The 14654-nt window shown below is 41.6% G+C and overlaps 1 protein-coding gene across 1 annotated transcript in view; it reads right to left on the reverse strand.

The window, feature by feature from the left end:
• Positions 1-6714: 6714 nt before the first annotated feature.
• Positions 6715-14654, reverse strand: part of Tprg1 (tumor protein p63 regulated 1) — a 105709-nt gene continuing 97769 nt past the window's right edge. Inside the window, exon 5 of the mRNA XM_075955769.1 lies at positions 6715-7056. Within this exon, the coding sequence (XP_075811884.1) occupies positions 6862-7056 (195 nt within the window). The 3' untranslated portion in view covers positions 6715-6861. The remainder of the gene's footprint in view (positions 7057-14654) is intronic.

Genomic DNA, 14654 nt, shown 5'->3' on the forward strand with positions numbered 1-14654 from the left:
AGGAGCATTGCCACGAGTCCGAGTCCAATACAGGCTACATAATGAGATGAAGATTGGTCTATACTTCCAAGTGAGACTTTGACTCACAAAAGAAAGAAAGCAACAACAAATCATGTTGAAAAGAACAAAATGACTTGCGTTGTATAACAACCTGATGTGGGTGGAATGAAAGAAGAAGAGTCACATCTGAACCGAGCACACTGTGGTGGCTTTCTGAGGTCTGCATTCTGCAGTGGCGGTCTGTTGAAGGTTACAGGCTGTTGTCCGTTATTGAGGAAAAACAAGGCAGGAAACTGGAGGCAGAGACCAAAGCAGAGACCGTGGAAGAATGCCATTTACTGGCATGTTCAGCTTGACAGCTTGTTTTTTCACACAGCCCTAGGACCCCCTGCCCAGGGGTGGCTCTAACCACAATGGGTTGTGTCCTCCCACATCAATCATTAATCAGGATAGTAACCCATGGAGTTTCCTACAGTCCTATCTGATGGAGGCAATTTTTTAATTGAAGGACCCTCTTCCTAGGGTGACTCTAAATTGTATCAAGTTGGCAACTGCTAACCAGGAGAGCGTGACAGCAAGACAGTGAGACAGCAAGACAGGCAGAGAGTGAGAGAGCAGGAGTGAGAGCATCCTCTCACGAACACCACAGGCAGTGGGGATAGCGTTAGTGCCGTCAAATAACCAGCGAACATGCTGGAACCACCGGACACAGTCATATCTGACCTAACGTGCCGTTGTCCGCTGCTCTTCTGCATTGTCTCCAGACTTACACCACAAACCAGCTCCTACAAATTCAGTTGAAAATGTGATTCATAAAGTATATAAGATACCCAATTAACTACCAAGTTTTGCCAGTTCGTTTCAATACAAAACTGGAAACTGTGTATGGGGAACGTATTCAAACTATTTTAGGGCAGAAATACCACATCGGGCAAGACAATATTGACATTTTTTTTTATTACTGGTCAACATTCTACCATTGGTGTGTTTGGGGCACTAAGAATTCTGATAGTTTGGCGTGTTAGTTAACTAAAACATGAACTAAAGGAGGTGTTGCTAACGAAGGTGACATGCAGAAGAGGCTATCCAAAAGTCTAGGGAGACTGAGATTCGAACACGACTTAGCTTGCGAAACCTTTTCATCCAGGCTATAGATCACTGCTTCTCAGCCTTCCTAAGGCTGCGACCCTTTAATTCAGTTCCTTATGTTGTGGTGATCCCCAGCCATAAGATTATTTCATTGCCACTTCAGAACTGTAATTTTGCTATTGTTGTGAATCATAATGTAAATTACTGATCCCAGTGAAAGGGTCCTTTGACCCCTGAAAGAGTAGTGACCCACAGGTTGAGAACCAGTGCTCCAGCCCCACTAAGGAGATTCAGGGAGTCCTTTCTCAAGCCCATGTGAAGCACATTTCTGAGGAAGACCATGGACCTTCTTGAACAACTTTAAAGTGGCTGTTGTCTGTAGAAAAGACCATATTGGGAGTTGTTGCCACTGAAATGGAATCCTCAGATTCATGAAGAAGATGATGGCAGAATGGCCACACCTCAGCCAACTGTTTTTCGAAATCACTTAGGACTGGAGGAAGTTCACTGCCAATGCTAGGAGCACTGTGATGGCATCCCCTTTCCCACTTTATCTTCTAGACTGAAACAGAGAAGGGAAATCCTGGCTAAAAATGTTAGGCCAGGTAAGGCACTCACGGCACTGCAGCTGGAGGATGGCTGTGAGTCCAAGGGAAGCCTAGGCTACAGAGTGATGCTCTCTCAACTCTTGATATGGGTTATTATTGGTAGAATTAATCGCTTTAGAAAATAGACTGAACTAACGCTACTTAGAGGGAGAGTGCTTGCCTAGCCTGCTTGGAGATGTGGGTCCAGTTCTCAGTAGAAAGATAAAAGTAAACAGCAAAGCCGAGCAAAGAAAACAGCAGTGAACATGGAGAGGGTGGAGGAGTCCATGCACAGGGATATTTGTGCAGAAGCCGTCTATCAGCTTACAATGCTTGAGTGTTGAACCAAGAAACAGATGCAACAGTTCAAGGCCTCTCTCAAACAGTTCCACATGTTCCCAAAAGAGGAAGAGAGTATCAAAAGAAGGAAAAAAAACTTCTGAGTTGCATGAGATAATGCTTTGGACACGACACTGGAAACAACTTGAATGTGTGAAAAGCCCACTTCCAGCACACTCCCCAACCCAGAATACAACACGAAGACACCTCATATATACGTTCACATGAGTTCACCCCAGCGTGAACACGTCATCTGCTGTGGTTGACATGGAGATGTCTTAAATATTTGGGAAGCTTTGACTTGAGTGTGAAATAGCATCAGAGGCATCGAGTAGAGGTGGGAAGGCTGCCTCGTGGCTTCATGCATCAAATTTCATCTTGGCTGCATCCCCCAAGGGAAATGTGGCTTACCCTTTGCCTTGGATTTGGAGGCTAAGAAGAGTCTAGCAGACAATATCATCCTTCCCCCTTACGGCTGCAGAGTCATTTTAAGGGGTTGTCATAACCAGATAGAATAATTATTGATCAAGCCACAGTCACTTGCAGATGGAGTTCCTCTTCCTTAGGAGATTGATATCTGACAGGCAATCTGGAGGCTTGTCCTCAAAAAGTGTCTTTGGAGCTCATTGTGGGAGGTGCAGTCCAAAGGTGAGTTGACACATGGGTGACTAAAGTTTCCTGTCACTGAGCATAAAGAAGTCACTCCTGAGCAGCGTCCCCAAACCACAGCTACAGGATGTGGGCACAAGCCCTTGTATAATTGTTGGCCAAAAGCCAGTGAGCATTCATCCCTGTGCAAATACTTGGGCTTGTGTGTGTGTGTGTGTGTGCGTTTGTGTGTGATGTTGTTCTTAACCTTTGAAAACCACAGGCATTAGCCTCTCTCTTTCTTCCCGTTGGCGTAAGTCATCTTCTTTTCTCCAGCATGGTCTCTTGTCTGTAAAGAATTTCCAAGGAGCTTTTAAGCCTAAATTTAATACCTTTGCCCGCTCTCTGCTGCCCTACGGAATGCCAGGTCGAGGTAAAGCTACCTTCCAAAACATCTGCTGGCTCTGCTGGCTTCCGCAGCTTTGTTTGGGCGTTTTTTGATCAGATAGGAAATCAGAGTGTTCCATGAGTGACCTGAGCCTTTAAGAAAATAAAGGTAATTTCTGGAAATCCCCCCTAAACAACTGTGGTCTATTGTTTTCTTGCTTTAGAATTAACCCAGCTCTATGATACGAGGATCACAATGTAATTGTCCCTGAAAAGAGAGGTGCTATATCGGACAGAGCAGTGGGGTCAACGAAAGGAACAGGTAAATTTAGTGTAATTCCAAAGTTGCCAAGAATTTACTGTCTTTTTTTGAAGCATGTTTTCTAGTTTCTAAGCCTATGCTTCATGTTCTGTGAAATGAAAGCATCGGTTTGGCAGGTTTCTATCCTTCCTTAGCTCCAGGGCTCTGTAAAGTGGCTCCTTGAGTAATATTTCAACAAAGAGACCACGAAACTGGGACTCAAGGCCAAGGATCTGGCAACACATAAGCTAGTCTCTCCTTTCTGTGTTAAAAAGATAGGCACATGTTTGGACACCAAAGCATCTACCAGACCCCTGGGAAGTCAGGCATGTCCACCATTACCAGCCCTTCATCATCAACTAAGATATGTGGCAGTCTTATTTCTGGTCCCAAATGCCCCCCCACCCTGGCATACAGAGTTAAACTACTCTACACCAGTCAGCATGTTTTGAAATTGAAAAAAACCTGGTAGGTAAACATGGCTTATTCTGTGGCAATAGTAGTTTTTTTTTTTCTGAGATGCATCAGAAGACTATGAGGGCTCTATTGTTGGAAATTCAAGTAGATTCCAAAGGAAGCCTTATTAGAAATCTTGCATTGGGAAAAAGTGAAAGAAACAAAGATCAGATGAAAAGCTCACCAAGCATCACAGGTCTGCGGTGATGTTTTAACGCTAAGGTTCTTATGTCCGGTCCAGTTTCAAATTAGATTGATAACTGCCCTAGGGAAGTGCTAGTGAAGGTTTCAGATGGCAGAGGGATGACAGGAGAAAGCCAAGGCGCACACGTGGCTCCCCTGGTTTGTGGCTCTCACTTGAGCATAAGGACAAAGCACCCAGTGAGAACATCAAGCATTAAATCATAGTAGCTTCGTGGGACAAAGAAATAATTCACGTTGGGAACTGAATCGAGTTATTGTGGATGATGCCCCATGGTCTTTGGCAGAAGTCACTTTAGAGAGGCAGGAACTCAGTGTTTTCTGTGTCCGTGAGAGGGTTTGACATCATCTCACTGAGGCGCCACATCTGGGAAATAAGCGTCAAGTGTCCCCAGTTTGGATATTAGAACATTAAGCATTATAAAAGTTAAAGTCAATTTTCAGGAACTCACAGGACTAATTCAGTTCTTTCCAAAACAGGTCTCTAGTTATCTGAATGCTTAGCAACAGTTGTTTAGAGAAGAACAGGCCAATGGCCTTAAAGGATTGTATTGACTTCTCAGATATTATTCGACATAAATGCCATTCCCAGTGTACATGGTTTCTAGATATCTTTGTATCAAGTCAGTTGAGGCTCCACACTTCAAGAAGTAACCCTTCAATCTTTGGATATTTGACACTGGACAGATTTTCTTTTCTACCATGAAATGCTACTCAAATTCCCAAGTCCTCCCTTAGCAGATGGCCCTGCTTTGGAGAGCTGATTTCTTAGTCAATGTCTTGTACAGATATCATCAGAGAGAGTTTGCGGGGAATTTCTATGCTCACTGTTCATCACACGAAATACAGATACCAGCTCTCAGAGTTTAACAGTCTCCCCCTCCTCTCCTCCACTTTGGGTAGTTTCTGCTAAGGGGGCTATACTGTGTCCTATTAGAAAGTCACTTGGGAGTGTCTGACTGAGTTTTAAAAGTGGGACAGACATGCACAGGGCAATCCATCATCAGGAAAATCCTTAAATGGTAACATGAGAGAATAAGCTGGGCATTTCAGAGGCTTCTGCCAGTAAATGCCACTACCTGGAGGCATATGGGAATTTTCAGGCCACAATATTAAAATAATTTGCCAATAATGCCTGCCTCAGAAGCATTGCCAAAACAATTGAATGACTTTTCATTCCACTACTGTTGACAGGACAGCTAAGGATTTCAACATTTCCTCTCCCCGTCTCAATAGAAGTTCCTTGCCTTAGGGACTTGAACAATATTTGCCATCATGGGGGGAAGAGGGAGGTGTGACAAAGAAGGATAAAGGAAGGAACAAAATAGTAATGGAAGTAAACAAAATGAAATAAGGGCTCTTCAGGTTCTGGTTTGGAATGTGTGTACCAGACTGATAACTGCCTGCTCCTGAGTCTTTGAATCTGAGGAAGAAAGCTTTCAAAAAAGGGGGGGAGAGGGCGAAACAGTGTAAAAGTAAACTTCAGAGGAGCCAAAGAATAAAATAGCTGGAACTTTCCACCTTAGCATCGAGGTAAGTGTCTCGACTTTGGGTCTCAGGAGAGGCAAAAGGCTTCCCGTGATGTTTATAGTGATTGGCATTCAGGGCTTCGAAGCTAAGTGAATGCAAGATTTAATTGTTTTTAAAGGAAGAAACCAAAAGAAATGAAATACTGTCATGATTTGTTCAAAGTCAGAGCTAAGTCAGGAGGACGCCAGAAGAAATAGAGGGGAAAAAAGATGGGGATTAAATTAATGAAGACAGTGTTTTGAAATCATGCCCCCCAAATCCTCTGAGATAGTGAACCTAATAGAGGAGAAAGCCAGTCCCAACCTCACTGTATCCTTGGGGCTCTTGCTTCTTCTGTGTCCTATGCTGACATTCCACGAAAAAAAAAATGTCATTGGAAGAGGAGATGTTGTTAAAAAGAATACTTGAAAATAATGCTACAAAGTAGAATGCTTTGATCAAACTGTGCTTTAGGAACGGACAGGAGGTGAAAGCCTCATTGAAAAAGCCTTGGAGTGGAGTGCCTAATTAAGAGAGCATGTTAACAGTTGAAGACCAGATCCAACACCGTCAGTGAAAGATGGAACTGAGAAGGAGGCTGTGGGTGGTTTTTGACGTTTGATTCGTCTTTTTCTCGTCAATGTTAAGAATCAAATTCAAGGCTTTCTACAATTTGGGAGAGCCCTGTGCTAATGAGTTCTACCTATAGTCTTATGAGAAGGTATTTTAAGTTTGGATACAATGTTATGCCACATATCCATGGGTTATTACCATGGAATGTATTTGACTTAGAATTCAAGCCAATTGAAATTGGTAGGTTTGAGGAGTGGATTATACAAAAGAATCACAGAGTATTCTGGATGTGGAAAGTGGTTAATGTAAGGCAGCATCAGAAAGGCTGACGTAGGGATGAGTGGAAGATATAAGGCATATTCTGAGCCTTGGGATACATGTGAGGAATAGGACTATGAATGAGAATGCCCTCATAAATGGCAGCTACAATAGGGGAACCAGTGAGAGCCTTGTGAGAACGAAACAGGGTTCAGGGACTAAAAACTAAACCATTGAAAGTGTCTTTGGATGCAAGAAAGAGAAAGACAAAAGCTTAAACTTTAGCAAATTTAAAATTAAGTTGCATGATGGATTCTGTCCAGAGATTTTAAATTACATAACATTTTAAAATTATATAGTATTTCATGAGCTCAGAAGTGTCTAGTTGGGTTTTACAGAATTTGACTTCTCTCCTATGAGGCTTCAAATGTCTACCAGTCTAATCAAGCTTTTAATAATAATAATAAATCAGCCCTTTAAATATTATTTGAAAGTAACTATTGGAATCCAAACAATGTAGTAAATTTAAACACATAGGTTATCTACAGGTGATGTACTTTGTTACAAAGAGTTTCAAAAGCCGATACTCCCCCGAGCAAGGGAATAGCCAAGTTTGTTTCGGTTCCCAATAAATGACATGAGCCCTGCATAGGTCTCAATCAGAATGGGTTGGGTTAACACCATCAGTTCCTCTTCTCTTCCAGATCCAGCAGAATTCTTGTGAGCCTTCTCGATAGCTGGGATGAGCTTGACTGTGAATCCAGACAACTGAAGAACAAAGAAGAAGCATACATTTAGTGCCTCCAGGATGCTCTGAACACCCCCACTCAGTCAGCCTCAGTGGAGGAGACTACCCTGCTAGGGCAGCAGCTCTTCCTTCTTAAACATGAATGACCCCTCAGAAATGTTGGGCTTGCTTTTGTTTACCTTTTAGTATAGTACTCAGCCCATAAGGAATGCACGTAGTAAAATTATCTGCCTTATTTGTTTTCCATTAGTCATAACTTGTGGAACATTAAGGAATCAACTTAATCAATATTTTCTCATCGTCTGTTATGAATTAGACACTTGTTGGGCACTGCTGGATGCTAAAGGTCAAATATGAACATCTGCTGCCCTCAAAGACAACTGACTATGATGCAGTCTACAAAGCACATCTGCTGTGGGAAAGCAAAGATCATTTAACAGACAGAAAGAGGGACAGAGATGCCTATGGACAATGATGTCAAAAGCAGACCCCAAGGTCTTTCTTTGCAGAATTTCCATGGGTAGAAATGAGGTTCAGCAAGTCAGAAAAGGCCTAGAGATGAGCATGATGTCTTCCAGCTCAGCCTTCTTCCTGCCACATGGAAATCCCCAGGAAATATTCTTCTTATTACTCCAAAGGCACAGACAGAGAAAATACTGAATCTTATAATTCCAAACTATATTCCTTAAGCACAATACTTGAGTGACAGTGTGAATATTTTGTTTCTGGTTTTCTTAATTTTTAGACGACTACAAACATGAATATTGCATCTATATCACCCCAGTCCCCCAAGGCCTCCAATCTCCTCTCTTGCTTCCTCTTTCCTCCCTGACTCATGACCTCCTCTTTAATTATTATTGTTACACACACGTGCACATGTATGTGTGTAACAAGTCCATTTAACAGTGTGTGTGTATGGTATACGTGTACAAGGCTGACTGTTTGGCTTAGACAACCCTATGCAGGAGCTTGTCCCTGGAGGAAACTGATTCTTCTTCCCTCTGCAGCCATTGGCCACTTGTCTACTCCTTCAAGCAGAGCAAAGACCTTATGAATTTCCCCTATCCATGCCAGCATGCCAACTGATATCATGCAGGTCTTGTTAAGGAAATTATATTGTTGAAAATTTCCCATCACGTCTAAAAGACATCAACTATAACCAGGCCTTCTGGTCTGCTGGCTCTTCCAGACTTTGAACTCCTGTTCTCCAAGTTGCCTGACCCCTAGGTGTGGGGGTTGTGTTACAGATGTGTGAACTGGAGTCGGGCATTTCAAGGACCCTTAGTCTTTCTGTGTTGGCCAGGCGTGAGTCTCTGGAGTCGGGCATTCCAGGGACCCTTAGTCTTTCTGTGTTGGCCAGGTGTGAGTCTCTGGAAAAGTCTCCATCTGTTCCACAAAGAAGCTTCGTTGACGAGAGATGAGAACTACATTAACCCGTATAACTTATACCACAGCTACAAATCAGTGTTTTGAAAAGCAAATATGTGCTATTATGAATAATGTTGCTTTAGCAGGTTTCTTTGGGCTGGAGACAAGCTTTGTAAAAGAAAATGTAAGCCAAGCAGGTAATCTGCTCCAATCTCTTCGCTCAACCCAATGGGATAGCTTTATTCCTTTCATTGTACTTAGTTTAGAGTCATGTTTTACTTTAAAAAGAGATTTTTAATTTGAAAAGAGAGTTTTAATTAAAACCATTAAACTGCTACCTAACTGGTTCAGGCCATTATTCAACCTAAAATGTTTTTGCAGTTTCCATTTTCAAAGCCAAGTTCAAGACTTCCACTTCTATAATACCTCCCTGTTGTACCCTGTAGCCTATGAAAAATGTTCTTTTTTTCTGTAACTGGAGAGCTGTCTCAGCAGTTAGGAGTCCTTGCGCCCTTGCAGAGTACCTGGATTGAGTTCCCAGCACCCACAGAGTGGCTCACAACCATCTGTAACTCCAGTTGCAGAGAATCTGACACTCTCTCCTGGCCTCCAACAGCACCAGGGTATGCAGACATAATATTCATGCACATAAAATAAAAATAAATAGTTTAAAAATAATCATCATCTTTTCTTCTCTTTCATTTCACTAATATCTCCACCCCAACATATTAACAAGTTTTCTAAGCAGAGGGGCAAGTGTGACTTTTACATGGTAAGCCATCACCAGGCTATTAATATTTGGGAATCAAATATAGTTTTACTATGGGGGGAGAATACCTTTTACAGTCTAACAGCACAGCATACTCTGTTCATCTGTCCCTCAGGCACCTGTAGAATTTCTGCCACACAAAAATATTTACTCATTCAAATGTCCACCCTCATCCAAACCCCTCTTAACACACACACACACACACACACACACTTTAAATTCCACATATTCTTAGCCATTATCTAAGAACATTATATATAGCTTTGCAGTTGTAGCTTTGGGTCATGTTACCTTCACTCAAAATGTTTTATTTTGCCTTGACTTTGGGAATCAAAAGGAGACATAACTAAATATCCTTTGGCAATTCAAACCCCCTCCTTCTAAGATGTAGTCTGGTACGTGTCTGCAATCCCAATACGGGAGACACAGGACAGGAGGATGAAAAGTTTTGTTCCAGCCTGGGCCCTAGCTCACTAATATGTCTCGCTGAATTATGGAACACACAGCTTCATAATACATGTAGCATTAAGTACTGGGATAAATATTAAGCCTTCCTGAGTTTCATATTCTCTATCTCTAAAAATGGGTATATTGATAATATCAAATTCATAGGTAAAACAAGTGAGAGCGGTAGACAATGGTGACATGCTCAAAGCAGTAGGAGCCAGGGTGAGCAATGAGACAAGGCTGGTATTCAGAATCAATGCAAAAAAAACATTAATAAGTTTGTTTCTTACAAACAAAATCATTAGCTCCATTATCATCATCATCATCACTATCACCAAGAAACCACCTCCTCCTAAAAGGTAAATGACAATCTCAGCATTTCCCTTTACCAAGGCCATCTGCATCAACATGATGCCGTCTCAGAGGTCAGTGTTTGTCCAACAGGATTACAGAACACAGCTTCAGCTCTCATTGTAACCGTCATTCCTTGAGACTCCCCTGTGGTCTCCGAATCTAAGGGCTGGAAGGACAATATTGACACTATTTCCTGCTCCACACATCATGTTATGTGGATACTCTTCATTCCCAGCCATGTCTGGAACACTCTCAAAGGGGGTCGGCGTGCTTACAGAGACAAGCTGCTCCTTAAAGGAGTGGCAGACAAAAGGCCATGTCCCCAAGCTGGCTCTTGAGCATTTCAAGCACCTGAACTCAATCTGTGTGACAGGAGCGCTGTGTCATCTGATATGAATGCCACCCGCCACATACTTTTGTCTAAAAGCTTTTATACACCCACCTCTGTCTCCCGCTTTTATTTCTGTCTCAAAAAACATAGGGTCAAGTTTTAACAACTCCGGTTACACAGGGGCCATGTGTTAGTTGTGGGGGAGCACGGTCATGTTCAAGAAGGAAGGGGTGCAGTATTCTTGACTTCACAGCGATTATTTACCAGCTGAGTGCCTGGGCCCCTGGTTGCTTCAGGTGTTGTCTGCCAGCAACTCCTGCTTAGAATCTCAGTTTTCTTTATTACAACCATCACTTGCTTCCTGTTTATACTGGGCAGAGAGACCAGGTTTCATGCCTGCAGGCCCACATTCCTTAGCTTGGCAGGTTTTCCTAGCCTTGGGGCCACAGGTTTCAACCTTTCTCTCTGCAAAGAGGAAGGTACCTTGGGATGAGGAACAAATCATCGTCCAATAGTGAAGATATGAAACCACTTGGCAAGTTACAATGCTGGCCAAAATGTGTGTCACATTTTCTTGGCAATTGTCAATTGCTTTGTACGGACTCTGTAACTGTGGGTAATTTAAAGTGTACAGAAACAGAAAAAGATGATGAGACGGAAGTTTCTTTTCTACACAAGAAGTTTCCACTCATTCTGTCTTTCAATCTTATCCTATCCACTCCAGCTCTCCCTTCTGAAAACCACAGAGAGAGAGAGAGAGACAGACAGAGAGAGAGAGAGAGAGAGAGAGAGAGAGAGAGAGAGAGAGAGAGAATCACATACATACAACAAAGAAGTCCTTTAGGCTTATACCTAGTTCCATGAATATTAGTAACTGCTAAGGTGTGGATCTATATTTATCATTGTATAGTCTTAGCTTGTTTACTTAATCCCTGTGTTTAAGAGTCTTGACTTTTAAAAATGAAGATATTTACTCCTATCTTAGATGTTTTCTTAGTAAATTTACACGACAATATAACACATGCTATAAGCAATAAAGATAAAGTAAAAAGTATATCATATGTAAAATTATCTTTATGTGCTATGCAAGTACCTTAAATGCAACATAATCTAGTATCCTACATTTCCACAGTCGTGCATTGTGAGTAGTACATGGCATGTACGCAGATTTGAAAAGATTTCAAGGTGGACAGGTAAGGCAGACTTCCGGGGAGAAGCTGTTAGAGCCCCGTGTTTGCACAATGTGGACATGACCTACACTTCTGATGGGTAATGGGAGGTATCACATTTTTACATCACATGATAGAAACATGAAGGTTGAGTTACACATAGCCAAACTCTTCAAATGACTTACAAGCTACTGAATCAACCTATCATTAATAGGTAATGTTTACAGATAGTATAAACTTGAATTTGAACACCTGTGTATATTAACACATCTCTCTTGAGTACCTTGCTATACTACCTTAGTAACTCAGCCTTGATACAATGATGAAGGCATAATTAAGGACACCCATGAGAGCCCGGAAAACAGAATTACAACTGTTCATTTGGGGAAAACTCACAATAAGAAAGCTACCACTGTCCTCCGCTATTAAATAGTCTACATTACTTTGCTATTTACCTTAGACTGGACATTTAGTGTGTGTTTCTTGCTTGATGACACTCATATTAGTTGTAGTTCTATTTTTTGTGTATGTTTTTGCCATTTTCTCCTGGACAATACTTGATATTTGTTCTTACTGCATATTGTTTTGTATTAGGTTTAGTGCCCTCTGATTTAGACAAAATGGGGAGGTGTTGTGGGAATTCATTCAGCCAATAACCTTTTGGGCATCAGCATCTTTAGGACATGGTCTGAGGTACTGCATGTGGACTAATGAGCGCAGACGAAAAGCAAGCTCGCTCTCTTGGCTGGTGGTCAAGTTTCTGTACGCAGTTCCCCAGCATCCACAGAGCAGAGGACCGCAACGGCTTTCTTATTGTGAATATCTCCCAAATAAACAGTTGTGATCCTTCATTTCAGGCTCTGATGGACTTCCTTAGTTACACCTAGCCAATGTCACCAAATCTGAATCATCTATCTCCAACTTTCTCTACAGCAATTTATAAAGTTCTAACTGCCTAGCTATTCGATGGATGATTCAAGCTCAATATCTCATAAACTAATCTGACCTCTCACATTTTTAGTTATCGCCGTTCAAATTCATGCAATCACCATCTAACCACCCAGTAACTGCCTTGCCAACTTCTCTGCTGTTTTCTGTATTTCACCTTTCATGCTCTGAAAAAAAAAATATTTGATTGCATCTGGATGTAGGAGACCAGAACAAAGTACCATCAAACCATCACATTTCTCTGTAGGCAACAGAACGTAGTCCTTCAATCTTTCATTGTGAACTTCTTCCGGCAAAGGCCATTCAGAAATAAGTACCTACCGCATCCAGTACAAGGAACAAGAGAAGGCTTGTCCTGGGGAGTAACACGTTTAATAGCTAAGTCAGGTAAGTATTTGTATTGGCTGATGGTGAAGTTCAACTATTAATACAAAAATATAGATCATTTTAATGATTAAAAATGGTTTTCCTTTAAAGAAAGGAAATTCCCATGAGAAAATATCATTATTATACATTTTAGTCTGGATTAGCAGGTATCTTAATAAATGTCTTCCATTGCAAGTAGTAATAACAATGAAAACTGGGAGTTTGGGGAGGGTATGGACTGAAGAGGCAGAGGCTATGATGCAGGCATGTGTGTGTTACTAATACGGACTTTTGAACACAAGGGGAGCTGGTACCACGTCTGAAGTTGGGCACTTTACCTTGGCACACATTCTCCCTCTGCCTTTCAACCCCCTCCATGAGTCTGCTCTCACAGCTCGGCTTGGTGGGGGTGTTCTGGTGTTGGTCTTGGTTTTCACTTTGTTTTGTTTTGCTAGCTTTAGGTGGTAAAGCATCAGCCTAGGAGCTGCTGTTGATGGCTTGGTTGGGGGATTGTGAAACGGGTATCACATGAAGTGGAGCAACATGATCCCTGAACTAATTCAGTGCCCGCAATCGTCGGAGCCAGAGTCAGCCATGAAACCCTGGGCCTCTGGGGACACCTGCATGAATCCCAGCAGGATCACCAACTTTTCCTGGGAGGAGACTGTATCAAAGCCAATTTATCTGTTTATTAGGGGGAATTAAGACCCTATCTAGTTTCTAAGCACAGACACATTGCCTCAAGGGCACTTGCCAATTTACAGTTGTTTATTTACACCACACAAATTTACTTCCATAAATAGGTACATGTATATTAATGCAAGAACTTTAATAAACCACCAATAGACTCCAGATCCTAACTTTCAAGTTTTGAAGGGAGGCTAAATTAGGTATTAGTGTTTTAAAGTAAAAGACAAATGTTAAGGTAAGCATTAAAACAGGACAGAAAAGACAATGACTTCTCAGCCTATGTGCACACGCTCATGTGTGTATTTGGTTTTGTGAAAATAGTTTGATTTTTCACCAAATCTTCCACTCTGACTGGTTTACTTTCTAATTATGAGGAGTGTCTCTGAATTTAGCATTTCGTCTATGATAAGTAGATTAACCCTATTTAAGTTATAGAAAGCCACATTGGCTGTTTGAATTATAGCATTTGAAGTGTTACGCTTGAATGCTTTCTTGATTGGTGGCTGCTTTTGAGCCAATGATGGTTCAGTATTTTAAGTATTATTCCCTACTAAAGATTGCTTCCATTCATGAGGAGCTGCCCCTCTCTAGGCTAACCAGAAGCCATGAGAGAATAGCACAAGAGACTCTTTCTCTGTCACCAAAGAGTTAAATATCTGCTTGAGAGGAAGAGAAATGGAGGCATAAAAAGAATCACCATGGCTTTGTGATGTATGGAGCATCTAGACATGCTATCCATCCGAAGGATAACAGTCTAGTGAGATTAGAGGAAAGGGCAGTATCCACCACACTCTCTCTAGAGATGAGACCACCAGCAGTATCCCATGAAAAGACTTCATAAAGTCTGACCACAGAGCCAGTATGACAAAACACACTTCACACTATTCCATATTTCTTTCCAGAATAAGGCAACTGAGATGAATCTATATAGAGAACATCACATGCACCCTCTTGCAATAAATATAACTAGCCAAATGTAAGTACTCTAACTTGCTATAATATTCCATTAAAAGATGACAGCAAGAGGGAAGGGACACATTATGGTGACACAAACATAATACATGACGTCTATGAAATAGCTATACTCTTCATACAAGTGTCTAAAGAGGCATTAAATTTTTTGCAACACACCTTCAGGTTGAGTCTTAACAGTTTTTAAGACAGAACTTGTTCTAG

Source organism: Microtus pennsylvanicus, chromosome 1 (genome assembly GCF_037038515.1).
Source record: "Microtus pennsylvanicus isolate mMicPen1 chromosome 1, mMicPen1.hap1, whole genome shotgun sequence".
NCBI lineage: Eukaryota > Metazoa > Chordata > Mammalia > Rodentia > Cricetidae > Microtus > Microtus pennsylvanicus.